This window comes from Saccostrea cucullata, unplaced genomic scaffold (assembly GCF_032062105.1).
Source record: "Saccostrea cucullata isolate Sc308-1 unplaced genomic scaffold, CSIRO_AGI_Scuc_v1 ctg599, whole genome shotgun sequence".
Lineage (NCBI taxonomy): Eukaryota > Metazoa > Mollusca > Bivalvia > Ostreida > Ostreidae > Saccostrea > Saccostrea cuccullata.
This window is the reverse complement of record NW_026938938.1, coordinates 225,153-251,154: the sequence shown is the minus strand read 5'-3', so window position 1 is coordinate 251,154 and position 26,002 is coordinate 225,153. Positions and strand designations below refer to the sequence as shown.

The 26,002-nt window shown below is 33.0% G+C and overlaps 2 protein-coding genes across 2 annotated transcripts in view; one reads left to right on the top strand and one right to left on the bottom strand.

Moving 5' to 3' along the window:
- Nucleotides 1–26,002, top strand: part of LOC134251903 (uncharacterized) — a 280,050-nt gene that overhangs the window by 126,789 nt on the left and 127,259 nt on the right. The gene's annotated exons all lie outside the window — the stretch shown is intronic.
- The window catches only part of LOC134251908 (metabotropic glycine receptor-like), a 29,646-nt gene continuing 7,625 nt past the window's right edge, over nucleotides 3,982–26,002 (bottom strand). The window contains exons 2-10 of the mRNA XM_062734328.1: nucleotides 24,463–24,571; nucleotides 23,932–24,270; nucleotides 19,220–19,288; nucleotides 13,331–13,440; nucleotides 11,575–11,810; nucleotides 11,219–11,357; nucleotides 7,807–7,912; nucleotides 5,853–6,032; nucleotides 3,982–5,676 (exon numbers count right to left, since the gene is read on the bottom strand). Coding sequence (XP_062590312.1) covers nucleotides 5,359–5,676; nucleotides 5,853–6,032; nucleotides 7,807–7,912; nucleotides 11,219–11,357; nucleotides 11,575–11,810; nucleotides 13,331–13,440; nucleotides 19,220–19,288; nucleotides 23,932–24,270; nucleotides 24,463–24,571 — 1,606 coding nt within the window. The 3' untranslated portion in view covers nucleotides 3,982–5,358. The remainder of the gene's footprint in view (nucleotides 5,677–5,852; nucleotides 6,033–7,806; nucleotides 7,913–11,218; nucleotides 11,358–11,574; nucleotides 11,811–13,330; nucleotides 13,441–19,219; nucleotides 19,289–23,931; nucleotides 24,271–24,462; nucleotides 24,572–26,002) is intronic.

The following is a 26,002-nucleotide window of genomic DNA, read 5'->3' as shown; positions in this document are numbered from 1 at the left end:
ATTTCTTTAAAACACTACTAGTCCTACAATTTTTGTCTGATTTCGATATAACTTGGCACACAAGTAGACTACATTTAGATACATAAAAAAGTGCATCAGTTTTTGATTTTAATGAACAAGGTTGCCATTATTAGTAAAAATAGAAATTTCTGTGAAATCCCTTTTAAACGCTACTCCCTCTACAGTTTTGGTCTGATGGTAATGGCTTCTTTTCTCATCCTTTGTTATAAGTACAAACCAGTTGAGCTACAGTCTTGACAGAGATTTCTGGTTTAATGTTAAAGTCAGACGACACGTTCCTCAAAAATATATAATTTTTCTTAAGAGATTGTCATTAAACAAGATTCCTCGCAAAAAATAAGGATACCTTACCAGCCATTTGGACAAGATACCAAACGTTCCTATTTCTTATATAACCCTTATGGATAATCCTCTGAACGGCCTATTTCACCATTTTTTGATGTACCTATATTTTAAAACATTTTGAAAACAATGTAGAAATCAGAAGAGAATGTCAAATATGAATATTTTGTATCTTATTCCAAGAGATACAAAACATATTATCAAAAAGGGTAAAAGGTAATGACCTTGACCTGACCTTGCCTCTAATGTTAAACAGTCAAATCTATTCTAACTGATAGCATCACAAATACGTATTGTCCTCTTGATTCTATGAACATTTCATTAATTTTTAAATACAAGAAATGTGAGAAGAATCCTACCTTAACCAACATAAAATATTTATTAATGTAAATAACCCATTCCCCATTCCATCCCGACGCTTACAAACATACTTTGTCTCATTACTTCTCCTTAAATTGAAAACTTCCATTAAACTACAACGTAGTTTGATCGGTTTTTTATTTTATTGTGATGAAAAAGTCGGTGATGTTACATTGCACGACAGACTAAAATTTATAGGATAATTTCACGGCTGGTGTAATATTTCATTACATTTCAAGGTTAAGATTAAGAAAAAGGTTCCAACATTTTTTTTTAGGAACAGGACCATTTTTCTAAAAAAAAATAATATACAAGAAATGAATACTAGTACATGCATTAATAGAAAGGGTCTCTCTTGTACCAAAAAAAAACTATCCATTTAAATCTATTTTATCTTAATATTAGTCAAATGTAAACTTAGTCTTATATATCGAAAGAAAAAATATATCTCTGTCGAGACTGTAGCTCTACTCGTCTGTACTTACCTATAATAAAGGAAGAAAAAAGTAGCAATTGGGGCTTAAAACTTTATAAAAGCAATAAATTGAATGACAGTCCTTAATTAAATCTATTTTTGTGGCAAGATTGCAATAAAACTACAACTGTAGTAATAGCTTTCAATAAAATTTTACAGAATTTTCAATTTTAGTAACATGGCAACATCAATCAACAAACTCAAAAACACGAAACTGATAATAGTGTATCAAGTATAGTCTACTTGCACGCCAAATTATATTATTATCTGACTAAAACTGTAGGAGGAGTAGCATTTTGAATGAATTTCACAAAAATTTCTATTTTATAATTAGTAACAACGGCAACACCGTTGATCGAAATCAATAACCGATATCTTTAAGTGTAATCTACATGTGAGCTAAGTTATTTAGAAATCATACAAAAATGTTGGATAAGTAGCATTTTATTATATTATTTCTATCTTTAGTAACTAAGGCAAAAATCAAAAACCGATGCAGAAATTAAGTATCTTTGTGTAGTCTTCTGTGTGCCAAGTTATATTGAAATCAGACCAAAACTGCAGGAGGAGTAGCATTTTGAAAAATTGTTTACATACAGACGGACAGACAGACAGGCAAATATACTAAAAAATGAAGTATGCGTCATTTATAATTTTAAAAAACATCAGCTTCATCAATTTCATTCGACATGTTTTTCATAATTTGATAATTTTATACATGTACTAGTTTTCAAAATTGATTCTAAAATAATCATGCCACAGTAATGTATTCAAGTACAACTGATAACAAATAAAAGATGAATGAACCTTTTCTCAAATTAATATATTATTCAATGTATTGCATTCATTTGTATTCTTTGTGTTTAATATACTTAAAAATAAATTGTCAATATTGATGACTCTCTTTATCGAAATTTGGAGAAACGAAGCAGATTAAAAATACAATTAAAGTGAAAATTTTAAATTTATTTCTCGATACGTATATCTGAAACGTTAACAGTGACATGTGTTAAGCTGTATCAAATCTAAAATACAAAGTTTGGAATCTTTAAATATATTCTATATATTTTAGGATGAATATTAAAATCATTGTATCAAATTAAAAGGAATTAAATTGCTTGTTTGCTTCTGTATTTTCAGTAAAAAAAATGGTTCTTTTAAAAGGACTTGAATATCATTTTATTTATCCCTTTGTTTGTATCTCTTTCTTCTAACTATCTGACTATCTGTCTCTTAAACATCCGGGGCTAAACGACGTTCCCTTGACTAGATAGAAAACACTGTAAAACTTCAATAATAACCATTTATATAGCACAAGGGTATATATAAATATTTTGATAAGTGATATCTCATTGTTCAAGAAAGGTGGATGTGTGTTTCTCTTAGATATTACAAGCGATTTCTAAATTTTATATCATTAAAGGTTGCAACTGCAACGCTTAATGATACACTAGTGTGTATCATTAAGCGTCGAATATGTCGATATTTGCTTGTTTCATTAAGCGTCGATGTTGCACTGCATTTGTGACGCTTAATGATATAATTCTGTCATTAAGCGGCGATTTAGCATTAGCGGTTGATGATGTCAGCTATTAATGCAATAATTTATGGCATTAACGTTGCAATTGCAACCCTTAATGCTATTTCTATCATTAAGCGGCGTTTTATCATTAGAGGTTGCTACAATGCATTCTTAGATGCATCATTCATACAAGTTTGGTCAACGCAGGATTCGTAAGTTACCTGGAAATGAAAATGTAACATCTGAAACCTTGACTGGTACAATGAAACACACCAGAAGCATTTTCCATGCTTCCAGGTCTCATTTTCAAGTCTAATTATACGCACTAAAGGACTTGCTTGGGATGCTGAATCTGACCTGCATTTTCTAGATGAGTGAACAGGTTTAGCCTAAGTTTTTGAAGTAGGTTCATTCTAAAGTAGGTATAAGCCGTTTGTTAGGCAAGGAGGATGCATCAAGGAATGAACACTCTCAACCTTGCTTCAGATTATGGATTTGAATTACATTTTTTGGATTGGCGACTAGTTGGAAGTTTTTGGAAAACTCTATTCCCAAGTAACTGCAAGCTCTATCGTATCAAAATTGCATAAAATTTGCATTTGGGATGTAAACTTCTAGGTTGTTAGCTTAGTGTGGCTTACATAAGACAGAATTCGTTGAGGTGAGCTCTGTAATATCTGATTACCTATGTTTGAAAAATAGTTGTAAATAATACTACTCAATTTGTACTTTTCCTTACCTCCTATTGCCAAAAACTTGAACTCCTTTTACCAAAGGATACTCAAGTTTGGATGAAATTGGCCCAGTGGTTCTGTAGAAGATAAAATTGTACACTGTTTTACAATGATAATTGATAACAACAACGGCAAACAACGGACAAAAATTCTGTAGTTCCTTTGCCTCAGGCTGAGCTAAAAATCAAGGTGAAAAAGAAAGCAACTTCAAAGACACAATTTTAGACAAAGCATTTTTATATTTCATTTGTTTCTGGCTTTTCGATCCCTTTTTACTCCAGTCATCTAAATGTAGCGTTTATTTCTCGACGAAACTCTACACACCGTCAACTTGAAGAAGAAACAACACTGCCAAGGAACATAACTAAAATTGGTTTTATACAGCTCCAGTGTTGTCCTAAGCAGCAAACTACCAGTAACATTACATTTACCTGAATTTTTCTCTGAATTTGTTATAAATTCAATTTAATTCCAGGCTTGGTTCTCCCTTTGGCAGACCTCTGTTATTCCAAGAAGAAATGTTCATGTTCATTGAGATTGTATCATATATAATTTATTATCCTACGAATAGTTAACTAGATATTTCAAAAATTCAGTTGGTTACACAATATGTTGAACAAAACAGACATCATGTTCATCATATCATTTGCCTCAAAAAGAATACACCATACTTATTCAAACTCAACGCAAATTAAAATATACAATAAATATAGAGAAATCATATATTAACACAAAAATAAATAGAAAGTAAAACTATATATATCACAATGATGTACTGAAACACAATTCTCATAGGATGTTTTTTTTTTCTTCAAAGAAAACCTGTTCTTTTTAGATGGATAGACGTTCAACATGATAGATATTATGTTTGTGAAAGAAAAAAAGAACTGAGTTGGCCAATTAAAAAGGACCTTACATGAGTTGCTAAGATTAGTTAACAACAAGGTTACACAACACAGTGGAGTTTCTGGGTTATACAATGTATATAGTGCTCACCTGAGGGAGGTATCTTTGAAAATAAACAAGAATGATTGAATTAACTAAAATAAAATACACTATATATATTTGAAGTTTGTTTATGGTCACGTTCAATATTGTAGTCTCCCCAGTAAAGTCCTTATCATTAAAAAAAATATATATTCAACATTATGAATTTTTGTTGGCAAGTTGCATGACCTACAAATACAGGCTTTTCATTCGTCAATCCCCCTCAACTATTGCTAATCTTCATATCATTATACATTACGTTAGTTAAGAATTGACTATTCGGTATCTTTTTTGTGCAACAATTAAAACAAACACAAAGTGCACACAACGTGGAATTGTGCACTTTGTTCACAAGATTAAACTAATTTGATGAAGAATTTTATGAACATGTTACGTGTACTAGATTCTGAGCAATCCCTACCAAAACAAAAAAAATGCATTAAATCAAGTCACAAATACGAAGAAATCATTTGACAACAAAGTGTCAAAAATAATAGCGAGATATTGAAGAAACTTTTAACTTTTAATATCTTCTGAGCACTTCTATTTCCGTTATTTCATGGCACCCTAGTTTGGCAAAACATTTTTTTTTCTACCTAATATGCTGACTCCATTTTATAGCATGTGTATCTGAATAATAAAATCTGACACTTTTTTATGTGAAGAAATGTTCTGAAGACATTGTATGAATGATAAGTAACATCTATATCGTCATCATCGCTGTATTTCTTGTGATTCCAAAATCTCCGTCTGGCCCCATTACACGGTTAATTCTATCTCCTTGGTCGTGAACCAGAATAATTTCCGTGAACACTGGCTCCGTACAGGTATCCTCGCCTTTTTTGCCCCTCCATCACTAAAACCCCCTTTTTATATTCTGCACATAACTTAGAATTAAAGATTTCTATAAATGCTGTCTATCTCATTTTAAAAGTCACAGTGCAGTGCTCTTTTTTATTTTCTTTGTCTTTCTCCTGAGTTTCCTCCTTGATTCCGGGTTCAAATATGGACATTTCCGCGCTATTTGTAGACTCCTCTGGTGTTTTAGAAATCTCGTGTTCATGTTCAACTGGACAGTTGCGCTCGTGACGACTCTTAAGGTGGAAAGGCTGTATAGAGAATCTTCTATGCGTTTGTTTCCTCCCACCTCGACGCTTGGAAATATGCGGATTGTCTTTTCTCATAATTCTGGTTTTGTAAACCTGTAGTTGGGTATAAAGTCTTTTTAGCTCTGCCTGAAAAAGAATTGCACATTTGATGTAATGAAGGTTAAACCATGTACATAAGATATAGAATTATAATTTTGAAATCCTTTTTGTAATGTTTATATCTATTCAGTGACAGAAATTCTGACGCCTTTAAGTTTCCTTCTGCAGTTGCTATACACAAGAAAGAAAATATTGTATCTCACTCGAATATCCTCTGGATCCATGTCGGCCAGACTGATTTCCGCCACATCTACGTCTCCGTTTGAACTAATTCCTACATTTAGCTTCATAGATTCCGGAGACATGTTCTCCTGTACATCAGAAGAGGAATAGGCCCGATTCCTGTGGTGATGATCATCGGGCGGGCGATGAGCGTATAATAACTGTAAAAGACGTGAGAAATAAACGCTATAGAGAAAAAGGAATCCATGGGTTTCAAGACTAGCCTGAGTCCTATTTTTATTATAATTTTGCCAATGGAATAAGAAAACTAAATATCTTAAGTCAAAACTAAACCAATTTAAGGCATCATGGTTCTATTACATTTTTTTGTTGTTGCAAAAACGCATCAATTTAACAAATACATATACTAGCTTTGGCGCTCTTTTGAGTATGCGGATGTGCATCAACGCAAAATCTGTATCCTTTAGTTATTCCAATATTCCTCATTGGCTCTGTTTCAGTATTGAACAAATTTAAAGAACTGCGAACGATAGTATTGTTTTCCCGCCTACCTCCAAGTCAATTTTCAAAAGTTAATATATTCGATGAATTTTTTAATATTTTTTTTACAGATAATTATATGGATTTTCATAAAACATTAACTATTTGGGAAAACAAAGAGAGATAAGTCTAAAATTTTGGTAAAACTTGTGTTTTTCACGATTAAATCAACGGAAAACGGAAAATATTTTAAAAACATCCCCCCCCCCCCTTGTTACAAAAATTCCTTTTTACAGGTAATATGGAATATCATTTCACAAATTCATACCAAAGCTTTTTGTGTGACATTGGGGGAACATATGTTTATTGACAAAACGATAAAAATGCTTAATTTCCACCAATATCATAGCGATTTACAACTGAAACATGATATTTTATTGATATATTTATGTTTTACTTTTGTGCCTAAAACATAAGAAAAGATATAAGGAACATTTAATCATATCCAAGACTATTTGAAAAAATATGGTGATGCTTGAAACTCCGATTTCAATAGAAAATATCATCTACCCCCCTTTTTTCAAGCGCTGGAATTATGGATAATTTACTGTTTAGCACTGTTATTAAGACAATTCATCAATTACCATTGAACTTTTCTTTGTATTAAACAAAGAATATATTGACAAATTGTTTAAAAACAAAGATTTTATGGTCAAATTGGTATTTATATTGAATTAAATGGTTCCAAAATGTAGGCGGAAATCGAGAGTTAGCGTGCGTATTTCTTTACACTTTTTCTTTACCCCTTTCTTTTATAATTCTGATTCTATTCTCAAAATCGTTTTATTAAGAAGATATCTGCAAGATTAAATCGTAGCTTTACTGTTGTGAGATTATAAGATAAAATTTGAACAAAAAACTTCTTTCAGATCAACATTTACGTAGTTTTGCATCTTAATGAATTCTACCAAAATTGCACAAAATGTTGGAACCGAACTAGAGCCATTAGAGAAGAAGCATGTAGAAAAAAAAATGAATCCATCTTTTCCATGTTTTGTAACCTACTGCTATACTTTTCACTAAAAAAAAAAAAAAAAAATCAAACTATGCATCCTACTATGGCTATATAGCAATATAATTTTAAAATAAAATCGTAAAATTTATCTTGCAATATAAACATTCGTTTACTTTAACCTTGCCAAAAAGTAATTTACATTTCCTTTCATATACAACCAAGAACTTAATAGCACGTTTTTGATTTATTTAATTTTTTTAATTCATTATTTTTGAATGACTTGGGAAAATGGATATTTCATAAACGTGCATTGCAGCTTATAGTCAGAGATGGCAAAAAATGTCGAAATATTGACAAAGACACAAAATATTGGTGAGCTTTTTCATTGGACACAATGAAATAAAAATTTGGTCCAATTAGTCCTGAATGATTTTACAATGATTTCTGCTGCAGCCATAAAAGCCGCCCTGAGCGCTTACCTTGGGTCCGAACACTAGCAATAAAGTAATGGTTACTGTGAGCTGGCATCGAACGAAGGACATGAGGAACAAATAGTCTGGGTGCAAATCTGTCCAATATACATGTCTGCAAGATAAAAAGCCATGGAATTGTTTACCTACGTCAGAAATAATAGTAAAATATATGTGGTTAATTTGGATAATCATCCCTGATAAATATATCTTCTGTTCACAGGCACCTGACGTTACTTATTTTTCTTTTAATTAAAAAATATACACATACTTAATAATAAACAAGGTCCCCAAGGCGCCATCTTGAATTTTTCTAGGTCTGTCACATCAACTTGTATTTTCGTCTGAAACTCCGTCAAATAAATTCTCTTCAACCATATTCTTTCTGTGGCCAGTCTTTCGAGGTCTAAACTTACGGACAGTGCAACCAGAAGGGCACATCACACTTGGAAATATTAAAAATCCCTCGTCAAACTCGATCTACTGCTTCAACAATCCGAGAAATCGCCAAAGGGGGGCCGGAAGTTTACATACGATTTGAAATTCTTAGGGAAAGCCCTTTTTTGATTGGTCAATATATTTGTACGATTTATTTTTAAAAATAACCTACGAAAGTTAGTATACTTATTCCAAAAACAATAATTCAGACAATAATACAACGTAATATACATGTAAGAACATTCATTTTATATCTCTCAAAATAATTTCGATATAGCTTGATCAAAGCGATTATATTTTATAAATGTCAAGATGGCCTGATCATGCTAGCTGATCAACATGATCAATGAACATTTTCAAGACAAAATATTGAGTCGGGACTTAAATGCACTAAATATAATTAATAACACTGTCATTATTGATGCCCTGATTGAGCGTTATCCGTGGAGAAGATTGACTTATCTAAAATATGTATGCACGTGTGTGAGAAGGGGGGGGGGGGGTCCACACTAAAATTATTCTAGGGAGTGTTGAGATCTGCAATTTTATGTATTGCAATAAAGTAGTGGCATGGCGACATTTTAATTTTTTTTCTTAATGACAGATTATACAAACATGTTTACATGATGCGTATGCTAATATTTGATTTCATTACATATCCCCGAGCCTTTAATCAGTGTGCCCCCTTCCCTTTTTCAATTAAGCATATGCCAGGTATATATGTTACATAATGTATATATATAACTGGATGGTTTGCAGTCTTTTGTTTTCTGAAAACCATTCAATTAACTCTGGATGATTTGTTGTTGATTTTTTTTTCAAGCACCCCCCTCTTTTATTCAAGATTGTTTCAAACGCAACGATCGATATAGATTAATACAGTATATTTTACAGGTATGTTTATAAGAAGTGTTTTATTTTTCCCATTTTGCATTTTTTTTTTCATTTCAATAATCGAAATATTTACTAAAATTCAAAGTAATTATAACACGCCGCTTTAGATCCACCACAAAACTGACAAATACGGAATTCTCATTAGCATATTGATGTAATTTATTTAAAGCAGTAGATCGAGTTTGACGAGGGATTTTTAATATTTCCAAGTGTGATGCGCCCTTCTGGTTGCACTGTCCGTAAGTTTAGACCTCGAAAGACTGGCCACAGAAAGAATATGGTTGCAGAGAATTTATTTGACGGAGTTTCAGACGAAAATACAAGTTGATGTGACAGACCTAGAAAAATTCAAGATGGCGCCTTGGGGACCTTGTTTATTATTAGGTATGTGTATATTTTTTAATTAAAAGAAAAATAAGTAACGTCAGGTGCCTGTGCTTCTGTTTGATTACTCTGAGATTCCATGGTATGGCCACTGATTTTTGTTCCTATAAGAAAGGCAACAAGTGGTTACAGACCTGAATGCAATTAAAATTCAGCGCTCATTGGTTAGCAATGCTGTATCAAAGTTAAATGGGTTAAATATGAATAATATTCATTGTCTTTTTGTGCACTTAAATAATACGATTTGTTTATATGTCAATGTAACACAAACTGAATGATAAAAAATACAAAGCCAAGAAGCATATAACTTTCGCTTTCTTTTGACGCTCTTTCTACAAAGAATTTATTTCAAACGTGAGAGTATCGATGCGGACAAAAATGCATATGGACAGCCTCCAAACCTTAGTCATTCTTACGACTACAATGCTTGCATGTGTAAAACTTGAAAATTGACTTAAACAGATGTACGTAAATGCTGCAAGTCATCCATCACTTCCCCATCTAGTCATTATCGCGTACTTTAATTACAGTACATCGATCAGTTATAAAAAGTTTTAAAACATAAATCTGTAAGACAGTTAAGATTAAAAACAGTCATTGTCCGTCTGTTTCATAGAATATGAGAAGCCCCATGATAAGATAGGTTGCGGGTATTAAATTGATAATACACGAAGCTCACACATGTTCCCATTCCGACCAATAAAATGGACAGAAGCGCCGGAGAGAAACTCCCGTGAACTTGCAGGATTGTGTTTCCTAATGAGACTCCTTTCTCAATTAGATTTATCATTGATATATTTGTCAACCCTCTGCAGAGAACAACGATAATATTCTACGTTAAGTAATGCGTGACATTATATTCACGATGAAGATTGGTTATCCATTCCGCATAAATGTGGCAAATTACGACAAAATCTAGGGGGAGGGGTCTCTTGTTTTGCTTTAAGCAGTATTCATTTTATAATTTTTTTTATTGTGTCAATATTAGTTAAACTAAATTCCCTGAGATGGGAGGGGCTATAAAGCCAAGAAAGAAAAATTCTAATATTTGTCAATTACACAAAGCATTGTGCATTGATACATTTTGTTGGGAATTTTATGTAACTACACTTCAGTCGAAAAAGCGTGGAATAGAGCTATTAATATAAATGAAAAGCTCTTTCAGTAGTGACATACTATGGTTATCCTAGAATTCTTCACGTTTCCTAAAGGGTACGTTAATTAAAGTAAGTTTATATACCTTTAGTTCGTCAAGAGCTCTTTTAGTTTGTTACATAGAGATTCTGAGGGTCACCTACACTTCTTGTTTGCGAAAGGATAGAGCAATTAACGTTAGCCGAGGGATGGAACTATTAACATCAACCAAGAACTCATTTTTTTGTAATGCTACTGAGGATAGCAATATTAGGCCATTATCTACACACTGAATTGTCGAAGGATTTTTTCCGATCATAAGGAACACGGCGAGTGTGACGGGTCGGCAAGGGATGCTTATTCCTACATGCAACTGACCCCATCTGATGCTTCAGGGATCCGTGTTTGCTCTGCTCCAAAATTTGTATTTTTTTAATAGAATTTTGAGCTTGAAGACTGTTCGTTATCTCCATATATTTCATGGAACTCTAATATCGCTGAAGAGCTACAAAATGTTTATTTAGAATATTAATTATAAGCTGAGAGAATTATGAAGCTTGATAGGACGTACCTGAGAACATAGAATACAATGGAAATGACGGCTTCGTAACAGATAGCTGCCGTTATGTAAGTCCCCTCTGCAAAGTCTGATGGTGCAGACCGAACACGGTAGCACAAATACATCCCAAATAATAAAAACAGCAACTCCGCTACAAAACCAAGCAACAATCGAGTTAAAAACTTTAATATATATGTGAAAGAGAGATTTCTTTGTTAAGTACTTGTAAACATCTTTTAACGTTTATGTAAACACTTCTTAAATTGACTCGAAAAAAATTTGTTTAAAGTTAGGAATATACATTGAGAATGCATAAAAATATAGATCTTCTTTAGGTTTATAACATAAAACGTGGTTAAGGTACTTACCTATTTCTACTACATACTCCCACCAACCAGATTTACACACTATATATTTTAAATTGTCTTTGGTAACACCATATTCTAATATAACGTCTCCTGTATTAATATGATCATAAGTCACTGTTGTCCATGCGGACATATACCCTAACACAACTATTATAACACAACACAGATATTTAAGTAGGTCTTTGTCTCTAACGTGCACACGATGAGCTTTCCTAGACTGGAACTCGGATAAAAGCCTGAAAGTAAATTAGTTACAGATATTTTAATTTCATTTTGATCAATATACAAAGAGAACCTCAGATCTTTTATCCTTTATCTCATATACATGTATTGCAAAATAGGGCAACCTTTCGGTTTATGTTCATTTTTAGACAGCTAATACTTGTGATCATTGATTTTTTCACTGAACATCATCATGTATGTATGCTTATGATGTTTATTTCTATCCAATTTATTACTAAAGAGCTTGCTTTGAGTACGATCAATGTTTAAAGCGAGGTATGCTACTCACTGATAAGTTGATGCTACAGGGCTTTCAAGAAACGCAAATAATGTCTGAATTTCATAATTTCTAAAATAGTCGTTGTAATGACCGTCTAAGTAAATATGATCCACATATTTGTATCATATATTGGGTCACATTTTGGCTAACTTGTTTCATACCAATCGTTAGGCCCTTGTTTATACCGAATTTGACTACGGAATGTTCCGTCTACACAATCAATACATACGGCTCACAGGGAATGATTTCTTCTCTGTTAGTATCTGATCCCACCGCTGGAATTTTCACGGGTTTGTTTATACACTCTTTACATATTGGTATTGTTTATATACTTTTTTTTTAAAGATTGGTCACTGTTCGTTAACTTTACCTTTAACATTATGGACCAGACATGAATTTCACACTTCTTTTTTGTCAGTGAACTTGAACTTGTATTATTGCCTTTGGTCAAGACACAAGCAATCTTTAAATGAATTTGTATAAATAAGTAAAAGTAAATTTTTCAAACATAAATATCTTTTAACCACTAAATTTTAAGGTAATTCAATCTTATGACAATGAATAAAGCGTGTTATCATTTTACATGGGTCATCAATTTGAAACATTTCAAGTGACGATATAAATAGTTATAGGGGTAGGTACTTAAAAAGATTCTGTTTCCTTACGTGTATTGCGAAGCGAAGCGAAGCTGAATCAAATGCAGTCACAATCTTGCTACCTCACGAGATGATAGCATAAACTCTTTTTAAATTAACTTTTTTTTTGGACATAGAAAAATTAACAATCTATAACCCATAGTGATTGATTGACAGATGACAGTGTTTAAAATTATCTTCATCTGGCTAAGTTCTGTGTTAGCCGACTGGCCGATCTCAAAGGTCGATCTTAGTCTTTGAAAATAACTTTTTGGAGGGGATTATAGCTGTTAATTTACTAACTGGATAAAGGAAATATTTTTCAATAAGTTTCATAAAAGAATTCAACAGAAGCATAAAGAACTTTCTTATATTTAGAATGTTCGTGCTAGGAAAAGGGTAGGTTCATGATTGCATGAAACCTAAATGATCTTGACCAAACCTGAAACTGGTTTGGAATGAGTGACCAAAATTTGTATTTGGATTGTAAATTAAAAAGTAGTTCTACAGTAGCTCATAGTGAAAGTACGATCTATCGGAATAAAAGATATGTTCACAAGTAAAAAAGAGAAAATATAAAAGAAGAAACATTTTTAGAAAAAAAAAGTCAAATATATACCTGTATACTTTTAAAACGAGTGATCCGTATACAACTGCGAAACCCATTTCCCTAAACCAGGGAATCATTATGCAAACGGTCGTTGTCGGCTTGAAGTACTGTATAATTATCTGAAAATATGGAAAACAGATCTATTGAAAGCAATGTGTATTATCATAGTTTCAGTTCAGCAAAAATGGAGAAACATAGTAACAATTCTACTTGTAATGAAATTAACATAATTTGAACATAAAGAGGCGTTAAACAAGTTTTTATACCTTTAACACTGTTAAAAAAGTTTCTATAGAATTAAAACTAAAACATTCTAATATTTCACTGAGCAGTCATAAGAAACAAATGTTTAACCGCGGAGTGAGATTTGGACTTGGTGAGGTTGACCTCTTACGTCATACAATCGGCGCGAGGTCAACTAAAACATTGGACTGTTTGAGAGTGACAGAACCTCAGTACTGGTATATCATGTTTACATCACAGAGACCAGCATAAGTTACACGTAAGTTGAAGAATAAATATATAAAAGGTATAATAATTTATGTTGTCGTAAGGAAAATGTGTTTTGTCAACCCCTCGAACCCAGCTGCCTTAAGCAAACAGTTTGGTTCCTGGGTCCGACATTTAAAATATTTGGCCTCGGACTCGTGCAGTTAATAACTGAATACTTGTTTTATATACTTATAAACAATTTTCTATATCGTTATTACCAATAAAAAGTTTAGGTTTTTTCAACGGTCCAACTATTCTTTATTGACTGGTCAGTCCAACATAAGGTCCATTAAACCCCGACGTCACTCCTGCTACGTTGCAAGATTTGGCAATAAATTGTCATTCAATATCGGCGACATGGAAATAACCGAAATTTAAAACTGCAAGAGTTGTTCATTGTTTTGTGATTAATAATTCTATGATATAATAATTTTATGATTTTGTTAGTATCATTTTTCTTTATTAGAACCAAAACATTGCTTATAAAGTAATCGTCTTTATATTGATTAAATTTGTTCATAGGGCTTCATTATAGTGTTCTATCTTAATTAAACATGTTAATGCATCATTCAAAGATGGCTACACAGCTGTCTTTGAAATTTGTTTCATGAAGAACAAACAAAATTGAGATTTGCTACTTCATTTCTGGCACTGAAAATCTAAATGAGCGCACATTCAAAGCAATGAACTAAGAATATGTGTACCGGAGGAATTGAAGAGCGTTTTCACTTTCAAAACTCTAGCTGGAATTAATTCAAAGTTATCATTGTAACATCAGCATTGTGCTAGGTACAAACAAGCTGGAGTATATATCACTTCAAGTAAAGAAAGTACTTCAAGCATCATACGTCATATCGTTATTACTTTGAATTACATAACACGAATAATACAACACAATCATTTACATTGTATTTCTAACATTGGTTATCAAGAATATACATGTAGTTAACTTTTTTTTCATATAGATTTATTTAGAAATAGTTTTTTGATTTAAATTAAGCCCCTTTCTCGTGCATAAGTCTAGCCTATAATTTGTATATAAATCAATCTTTCCGTAAATTCAGTAGCCAAATCTAAAACAGCTTCCTGGTATAACAGAATTCATGCACATTTTGCCAACATCATGCTATCTTGTATAAGGCTGTTTGGATGAGTCTTGTTTCATGCTGAGTGAACCGAGTGCATAGATCCTTCAAAAGGACAATACAGTGCAAATAAATATTTTTAAACTTTTAAAATTCTTTTTGACATCAATCTGATGATATAATTATCCGAAAAGTATCATATTTAGCGAGCCCAAGATATTTATTTAAAGCATGTTAGAAAAAAAGAGAGCACTGGTCTTTAGGAAACATTTTCTGTTCTTTGCACTATAAACAGAATAGGATTAGTAATTAATTATATAAAGTAAGCAAATTCATCTGGGCAAAATACCATGTAACATTATATAGGATACAAGAAGTGATATCCTGTAAAACAAATATATATGTGGCATATATCAACAACGATAACGATGTTGGCCTAATTGAAGAGTGTGTCTTTATATTTGCACAATGTTGTTTGTTGGGGAATCTATGTACTGTGCATCATCAATGGCCAAAAGATGTACGAAGGTGAACACGACTTTTCTTGTCAATCTGTCCATTTTGATTGTGTTTTCCTTCCACGATATGAATGTCAGTCTGTCCACTTTGATTGTAATATTATATGCCTCAATTCTTTAACGATATAAAGCTCAACCATTTTTAATTTTCTTTGTCTACTGCAATTTAATTCACTGTTTAAGCTGCTCTCATCGTTTATCGTTAAACGTTTATCGTTAAAAATTTTACTTCCATTCCTTTGTTTTACCTTAACTTTTCAGTACTATCACTTTTCATTTGCTTAAAATATCGCTTAATATTTTTGGTTTTAACTTTTCTGGATACGCATAGCGTCTACAGCTGTGAATTTTGAAGCGTATACTGGAGCAAATACTATTCACAAGTTACGATACATCTTATGACCGAGTCATGTAATTCTACAAATTATAAATAACGCTGTACGTAGGTGAGAGGAGTCAGAGGTTTTGTCACTTTATCAAACCTGTCAAACTGTGTGGGGGTATGCTGTTTGTAAACAAGTGCACAGACTGAATAATTAAGGCATCTTTATTGATCTGAGTAGGTTGTTAAAAATAATAATCCACAAATATCAATCCTACACCTTAGCATGAACTGTCAAAGCAAATTCACTTAACCGGTCAGCATCATTGATATAAGATCTGCATTGACAAGAGAAGAACAGGCACGAACAGTATTTAAAAAAAAGAAATCTTTTAACCACGCCTAAGAAACAAAATGGTCAATAAACAAATGTGAATGTCACACTCAACTCCGTAAACTGTGTGAAAATTAAAGGGTTGTACTCTACTTCCCAGGAGATTTTTGAAATCAAGGCATTCAAGAACTTAAACTTTACAAATTAAACAACGTTCTTTATGCATGGGAGATTGCAACAACTAGGAAGCATAAGAAAAATGTTAAAACACCAAGTTCACAGCCCATACATACACTTCAAGATAAGTATCGAGTTTGAAGCGGAGAGAAATGAGAATCCAAGTGTCGGAGAGATGTATGTTGGTAAGGTACTTGACAAAATTCATTTGTTTCTAGAAAGATATCTATATATCTTATTCATTTCAGACTCTGAGAAACACAGAGTGTAATGTTGTATACCAATGCGAAATCCGTTTCTTGTAGAAACAAGACCTCAAGAGAATAAGTGATGTACATGTACACTGTTTTGTAACAAAATTGGTATCTTTGGTGCAAATCCCTGAACGAAATTTAGCATAAACACTAACAACGCAGTTGCCTTTAGAAGTACCGTTAAAAAGACCCACTGGTCTACCAATATCAAGACGATTAAATAGTGTACCGCGTCAAGATTTTATTTCTCTACAAAACACACTAAACAAAAATCTGTTTAGAAGAATGTTATCAAAATATAAAGAGGTTTCATAGTTTCAGGGTATGTAAAAATGTCATAAAAATGCAAAGCGTTTGTGAAGTAAACAATACCGAACAACAGGATTATAATTATAAATTTTTCATATGAGGTCTACATCAGATTTCGCTGCATCATTCCGTATAATGTGTCGTTACTGCACGTTCCAATGAGTGGGGCGTTTATTATGTGTCATATACCTCATTAATTAATAACTTCTGAATCTCTAATAATCGTCTCCTTACAGCAAGGGTTTAAACAAAACTATGCCATACAATATTAAAACGTTGTTGACAGGTTGTTGGGGAATAATATTTGCTACAATTCCCTTTTTAAAATTTTAAATACATTTATCTAATAGATTCTTTTTTCTAAAGAACTGGTATTTTAACTTTTCAAAATACGCCATATGATAAAATGCTGTTGATCGGTTGCAGGGGAAAATATCAGCAACAATTCCCACTTTTCATTTAAAATACATTTATCTAACAGATTTTCTTTTCTATAAAAGAACTGATATTTAAACTTATCAAATTAGACTATTAAAATACTTGTTTAGTGTATGAAAAACTTCTTGCCATATACCAATGACTTTAAAAATACACACTTGAACATAATATACATCCATAATTTTGATGTTTTGCAAAAAAGCATACATAACTTTTGTGTTTTGAAAAAGTCGTGTGGGTTGTAAATAACCTCAGAGGAACGTAAGTAGGAAGAAACCTTTCTTAAATAAGTTTTACGTAGTGTCCTAATATATACATTTTATGCACTTCGAGTGCACAGTTTAGTTTAAACTACAAGCACCAATATTATTCATTTGAGAGCACAGACCACCTCTCACTTTAATCATATTTATATCTAACTGGATCTTGCTTGTATCTGCTTTCCAGACCTCTATAATCTGATGCTCTTTCTGACAGGAAGTTGGATGTATGACAAAAGGAACAAACACTGTATATAACTTAAGTTTTTGCTTCTTGCAAAAATTCTTGTTCTATACATTGGTGGTGGATAGAAACCAAATGTTAGACAAAAATGAAATAAGACACACAATATTAATCACTTGCAAGTTTCAACGCATGTACACTGTATGTTAGAATTATTTACTTTTTTCCACACAGAAGCCTTATTAAGCCATCCATACCACGTGCAATACCAGAAACCAATTTTTATATTTCAAACAACTTGTAATTTGAGGAAATATTTCGTGGAGAACCAAAGTTTGCGTTTTAAGAAAGTTTGTCTCGACCTCTCATTAGCCTACCAATTTCTTTTAGCACAGGGGTTATTAGTATACATAATTGTTCTGTTCACATCTTGCTATAATTGAGTAAGCCATATAAATCTACATATACAACGCTTCACTATATTACAGGGTAGTACTGTGAATGCAGATATTGCAAGTACAAGAGGTAGGTTATATGAGTACCTTTCACTGGTTTGTTTCGTCAAAAAATTGTTTTATATACAAGTAGATATGTAGTCTTCCAAGGAAATTTAAACGCAAACAGAATTTATCCAAATAAATATAATGTAAATTTTCCAGGTCAAATACATCAATTGTTCTAAGGTTGTTTTTTTATTTATTTATCAGCATCTGAGTCAAACATTCTACTTGGTTTTTCTGCTCTAGAAGTGTAAAGCGTTTATTTGTTTTGTGTCATTTGTTAGCTTCACAGATTTTACCATTTGACCATAAAACTTTGTACAAATGTGTCCTTAACATTTTTAGCTTCTTTTCTGGAACAACTGGACCAATATTGGTTTGTGATATACTAGTACATCAACAAAGGAGTCTATAAGTTGTGAAATTCACATCTCTCTGGGAAAGGAGAGCCGAGGAATGACGCTAAATTAACCATCCAAATTAACAGAATCAACACTCCTGGACATCGATCACATAGTTGGCATGATTTTGATGGGCAATAGGTCCTCTATTAAAATTGTAAAATTCATAGCTTCAGGCCAATGGATTCTTATGCATGGACCTAGCTCTTCTGACCATGAAATGAAAACATTAATTCTTGAAAACTTAAGATTTTGTAAACAAATTAAGAGCATGGTTATGATATGCAAGGATGTCTTTTTAGATATGGATACATTTTTGAATTTGTGAATTTTCAAAATTTGGTCACAAGAATGCCAGTCGAACTCCAGAATTCCTGACCTTGAGTCATTAAATTGCTGATTTTGGAAGAGGACTCAACGCATATTACAATCTTGCCAACTGTTTTATTGTTTAATGTCCAGAGGTAAAGAAGAGCATCAATTTCGATGGTTACAACCCTACTTCCAGCCTGGCGGATGAAGGGGCAGGAACTATAAACAATCGTTTCTAAACTGAACATCATAGAGTCATACAAAAAGAGAGCAGACAGGACTGAGTCTGTCTCGCAGCCAACATTTGCTTACCGTGGAATATAACAACACAGCGCCAACAAGGACCATTTCTAGAAGAATCCACATGCTCGCTACCATCACCTGAAACAGGATATTACATGTAGTAGTTTTCACTTTTTATACCCCCGTAAACGAAGTTTTGGGGCATATATAGTTTCTCACCTGTCCGTCCGTAAAAAATCTTTAACCTTGCCCATAACTTTTCACTGGGCGGAACTATACAGGTATATTTCTTGTGACAAGAGTTCTTTCAGTACCACCAAATTTGACCTTTTTACCTTGACCTTGGGGTTTGACACAATTTTACACCAAAATTCCAAAACTTTACTTTGGCCATAACTTTTGAATGGTTGTTGCTATGACTATGACTTTCATGCTTCATATATCAATATTTTATGACAATAACTTTCATTGGACACCAACAACTTTGACCCTTTGTCCTTGATCTATGAGTTTGACCTACTTTTAGGTAGCCCTTACCATAACGTTTAAACATTAAGGGCTAAGGCTTTCATACGTAATCCTTGTGACAAGATCTTGCATTTAAAACAACTTGGACTTTGACTTTGGAGTTGGACCTACTTTTTGAAAATATTAACATTGGCTGTAATTTTTCTCAACGGGTAAGGCTAAGGCTTTCATTCTTCAAATACCTGTTTGTTACCCTTGTGACAAGACATTGCATTGGATACCAACATCCTTGATCCTTTGACCTTGACCTGTGAGTTTGACCTACTTTTAATATACGTTAATATTGGCCATAATTTTTTAACAGGTGGTGCTAGGGTTTTATATTTCACATTTGTATTCCTGTGAGAAAGCCTTTGAGTATCAACATATCTGATTTGCATTTGAGAAAATTTATCCTTCGCTATGATGCCATACAGGGGCATCAGTGTTTCACAAACACATCCTGTTTTCTGGCTGTTATGTACGCATTCCACTTAAATTATCTGCAGTACTATGGTAGAATTATGTATCAGAACATCATATTTGTATGATTGATAGTATATTGTTGAACGACCCTCTCGAGAATTTTTCACTCATATGGAGACGCCACCATTTGCCGTTGGAGAGCTGCAATTTTGTCCCATACTAGGCACTTAAGGCCACTGAGCAGGGAGGGGTCTTTTTCGTGCCAGCACTTACTGTGACACGAGACCTCGGTTAATACGGTCTCATCTGAAGGACCGGTCTCCGCGCCCAACAGTGAGATTCGAACCCGCGACGTAAGGATCAACTCCTTACCTCGCGACTCTAGTGCAGATGTTCTAACCACTGTGCCAAGCGGGCGACTTATTTGTATGAAAATGAATCATGAACGTTGCATAAACTGATTGCAAACCCATTTACATTTAAAATATTGTTACATTTCATTTTTTGTCTTAAACCGTAAACTTCAGTCTTCGGTATTTGCAGAGAAGGTTGGTTCAAAGCGAGATGTTTAGCTCTTATTGCATTAACAAGGTATGACAAAAACTTAGTTTAAACATGATGTGTTTGTGAAACACTGATGCCCCCGTATGGCAACCTAGCGAAAATTAAACTTTTTTAAATTTCAAATTAAATATGTTGGTACTTAAAGTAAGGTCTTCTCATAAGAAATACAATTGTGAAATATCAAAGCTCTAGCACCACCTTTTCAAAAGTGATGGCCAAGAATAACTTTTTGAAAGATAGGCCAAACTCCAGGGTTAGGGTCAAAGTTGTTGGTTTCTAACGAGGGGGCTTGTCACAAGGATTATACATGTATATGTGAAGTATGAAAGTCATAGCCATAACCGTTCAAAAGTTATGGCCAAGGATAAAGTTTTTAAGAAGTAGACCAAACTCAAGGATCAAAGTCAAAGGGGCAAAGTTCTTGGTATCCAATGAAAGGTATTGTCACATTGATAGAATATGTGCAAGCCCTCGCCCTAACACTTAATAGTTTTGGTCAAGGTTTGTTTTTAGAAAAGTACTGAGTAGTTTAAATTCCAAGGTCAAGGTCAAAGATGTTGGTATCCAATGAAATGTCTTCTCACAAGGCTTTCATATGTGAAGTATGACATCGCTAGCCCTTACCGTGCAAAAGTTGTGGCCAAGGTTAAAGTTTTATTTTAAAGAATATATATTTCCAAGGTCAAAAGGTATCTAGTGATATGTCTTGTCACAAAGAATACATATGTGAGGTATGAAAGTCCTAGTAACTACCATTCAAAAGTTATGACCAAAGTAAAAGTTGGGAATTCTCGTGTAAAAGTGTGTCAAACTCCATGGTCAAGGTAAAAAGGGTCTAGTTTCGTGGTACCGAAAATAAGGTCTTGTCACAAGAAATACATATGTGAAATATGAAAACCATAGCTTTACTAAATCAAAATTTATGAGCAAGGTTAAATTTTTTGCGGACAAACAGACAGACAGACAGACGGACGAAGAGACACGACAAAAACTATGTACTCTGGAATCTTCGATTACGGGGCATTAAATTGTGTTAGAATGTTCATATCGTATATTTTTTTTTATCTGCATTCTGATTGAAGCACAACTCTTTTAAATAAATCATATCCATTCACAAACGTTAGGAATTTATACATCCAATGTTACGCAGGACAACAAAGTGTATTTGTGAATCAGTGATGCTCCCGTATGGAAACTTATAACTAGGGTTGGAATTTCTTAAATGCAAGTCAATTTCCAAAGGTCAAGGTCCAGAGGAAAGTTCCCAAAGGTCCGCCTACATTTTGCAGCCATTTAATTCAATATAAATGGCAATTTGTCAATATATTCTTTGTTTAATACAAAGAACAGTTCAATGAAAATTGATGAATTGTCTTTATACCAGTGCTTAATAGTAAATTAGCCATACCTATAGCTCTTGGAAAAAAAGGGAGAGGGTGTAGACAAAATTCTCCATTGAAATCGGACTTTCAGGCATCATCATATTTTGAAATAATCTTGGATATGATTAAATGTTCCTTATAGATATCTTTTCTTATGTTTTAGGCAAACAAATAAAACATAAAAAATATTAACAAAATATAATGTTTCAGCTGTAAATCGCTTTGGAATTGGTGGAGAATAAGCATTTTTGTCGTTTTTGTCAATAAACTTATGTTCCCCCCCCCAATGGCATACAAAAAGCTTTAGTCCATATTACCTGTAAAAGGAAATATTAGTGTCACGGAAAGGGGGGGGGGGTAGCTGCAGAACTGTAGCTCTCTGCTTGAGAAAATTCGGACAGCTAAAGCAGAGAGCTACAGATCCATGCGTTGTAAAAAATTACGCCGCCGATTTTTTTGTCGCTCACTATAGGTATTTTTTCATGTATTTTTTACTTTCCCCAGCTTTGAAAATAATTTTAAATGGTATTCAATAATTAATCATACATTCAGCTTCAATTAGTGATCATTTACTTACCTCCCAACGCTAACAAATGGCTTTTTGTGGTTACGGACGTCGGAATGAAACTCTTTTAAACCGACATTACAAAACTATATACAGGACTGTTTCGGACCGTTAAAAGATAAACAAGCCGTGAAGTATCAAATATAAGAGTCAAATATATGAATTATTATAGGATACCATTCTAAAGGCCAGAGAAAGCTTAAACTACACGAAATAAATACCTAAAGTAGCGACAAAAAATCGTCGGGGTAAATCGAAGGTTTTTACAACGCTTGGATCTGTAGCCCTCTGCTTTATCTCAAGCAGAGACTACAGTTCTCTGCTTTTTATCTGTCCGAATTTTCTCAAGCAGAGAGCTAAAGTTCTGCAGCTGGGGGGGATATGTTTTAAAAATATTTTCCGTTGATTTCTATAGGAAAAAACACAAGTTTTACCAAAATTTTAAGACTTATCTCTCTTTGTTGTCCCAAATAAGTATTGTTTTATGAAAATCTACATAATTACCTATGAAAAATATAAAAGATTCATCGATTATGTAAACTTTTGAAAATTGACTTGGAGGTAAGCGGGAGAACAATGCTATCGTTCGCAGTTCTTTTATGCCCCCATATTCGAAGACTTGGGGTGTAAGGTTTTTTCCCTGTCTGTTCGTCTCTCTGTTAATCTGATTGTCCGCTAAAACATTAATCTCATCTATAACTTTTGATTGATGGAGACTGTGGCTTTCATATTTCACATGTGTTTTTTTGTGACAAGACCTAACTTAGGGTACCATCATATTTGACCTTGGAGTCTGATTCAGTTTTGCAAAATTTTACTTTAACCTTGGATATATCTTTTGAACAGTTGGTTGTTAGATGCATATACTTTACATACTTTACGTACGTAATCCTTGTGACAATACCTTTATTTAGATAAAAACAACTTTGACCCTTTGACCTTGGAATGTGACCTACTTTTCAAAAAAAACTTTAAGCTTGGCTATTCCTTTTGAATAGTTAGGGCTAGGCCTTTCTATAGATACCAACAACTTTGACCTTGAAGTTTGACCTACTTTTACAAAAAAAAACCCCTTAACCTCGGCCTAAGCATTTGAACAGGTGGTGCTAGGGCTTTCATATTTCTTGTGAAAAGTCCTTCCTTTGAGTTCCAACATAATTGATTTGCATCTGAGAAAGTTAAACTTTTGCTATAAGTTACTATATACAGGGACTTCAGTGTTTCACACAAATCTTGTTTTAGAATAACTTACTTATGCTGAAAAGCTTTTTGATTACATAAATAAAGGCTTTAAAACCCCTTTCTCCATTGAATTGTAAATAAAACATGTATTTTACCTTTGATTTTCGCAGTCGTAACACAACGATACCAATCACGATTGTCACTGTAATGCAGAAACTCTGAATTCCGAGTGGTATTCCGCGTAATAACACGTTATATTCCGCCATACACGGCGTGTCATCGACACAGTTCTCACAGCCCGGTGGACAAGGAAGACACTGATACTCCAAGCTGGACAAATTTGTCTTATTGTACCAGGAATTTATAAAAGCTTCTTCTAACTCGGATCCCGGGAAAGACTTCTTGGTGCTATTTTTATCAGGAAAGTAAAACCCCTTTCGACACACACATTTATAACTCCCTGCTATTAATCCTCCATCAGGTATATAAACACACTAAAATTTAAAGATAAAAGAAGTATATTCTGTTTATTATTCAATTACTTATGAAGCAATTGGGTCTCATAAAAAATAAAGCAATTAAACGATTAGTTCTAATATGAAATTCTTTGAATGCTTCAGGTCATTAATTATGTATATTATATGATGCTTCCCCAAAGCGCCTGGAAGAATAATTCGACTACTCACTTGCGTCGTTTCTGGTAAACATTTATTTGATCCAGAAAATAGTTGTTGGTCACGTGCACACTGGTTCACATCTGATTGGTTTAAGTCAATATCAATCATCACAACTCCGCTAAAAGAAAAAAATACAGATTTAAGGTAATATATTACAGATAATTTATTTTTAAATAAAAGAGCTTTCAGCAGAAGTCATGTGCTATTGTGAAAATAACTACTGACCGCATGATCAACACTCACAGAAATTATTAATATTTCATGTTCTTTGAATGTTCTTTACGCTATCAGCGTTTTTCTCAAGGTTCTTAAACACTCTCAAAAATGAAAACATTTTAAATTTCAATAAATTCGGGAAAATTCATTCTTTGTTAAAGTACGTGTGTAACGACTCTTAATGCAAAATTTTAATGCTCTTCCAGTTGCTTTTCTTTCAAAACCAAAGCATCAAATAATATAAAGACTAGAAAGAAAACACTTACATGTTAAAACATTACAAAAAATACCCGGTAATAATTATCTTTTATCTCTTTAGGTGGGAGAGAGTGTACGATATAATTTACATCTATTTCAAACAATGTCACCAAGTGAGACAGGCAAATTAAAGTAAATCTGGCTAGTCATTATTTCGAAGAACAATTTGCACTGCAATGCACGATATTTTACTATCCTTTGTCTACCAAATACATAGAAAAGAATCTTTGACTATTTTTTGCACTTTGTCCTCAAGGTATAGTGACGTTAAACCTATTGCTTCTGTACAAAACTGCCATTATATCCGTGTGAGAAAATGACGAGTATTCCAATTGAACTTTGCACGTTAGTGTTTAATATTTTGGCTCCATGAAAGGACTATTCTAAAGACTGGAAATAAATAATCATCGACTTTTAAGATACATACTGTAAAGGAGGTTTTTTGTAGACTAAGGATAATTAAGCATGTGGAAGAATTTAAATTTTTGCAATAGGTTGAAGGTGCTGTGTATCCAATTTAATGAATGGATTGAAGATTAAATCTACTGCTGCAAAATTTTTTTTTGAAAAAATACAAGGCACGTGAATCATAAAATACTATCACTTACAACACATTATATTAATTGTACACGATTAAATGGACCTTTAAATAAACACGGGGCATACAAGCCAAAGAAGAGAAGAGATTTTATTTTTTTAAATTATACTATCCATCTTTTAAATTCAAAATTACAAACTTTTAAATTTCAATGCTTCTGTTAAAGCCAATTATACAATAATCCTAAATGTTGATATTTCTGATATTCTTTGTGTTGTATACACCACTTTCAATCTCCATTTATAAAAAACAAATTACTCACAATACAGAATAAAGAAAATGAAAATGTCATTCTTTAAAGAATAGCGACTTATATCCAGTTGTTGTGTGCGTGAGTACCGTGTTTTATAAATAAGAAATATATAATATTATATATATTATGCTTTTTCAACTCCATAAATACATGTACGTGCTGCTTTGAAGATATTATTTGATCCTACTTTATTTCATCACGGTGCGGGGGAGGGATATGTTTTG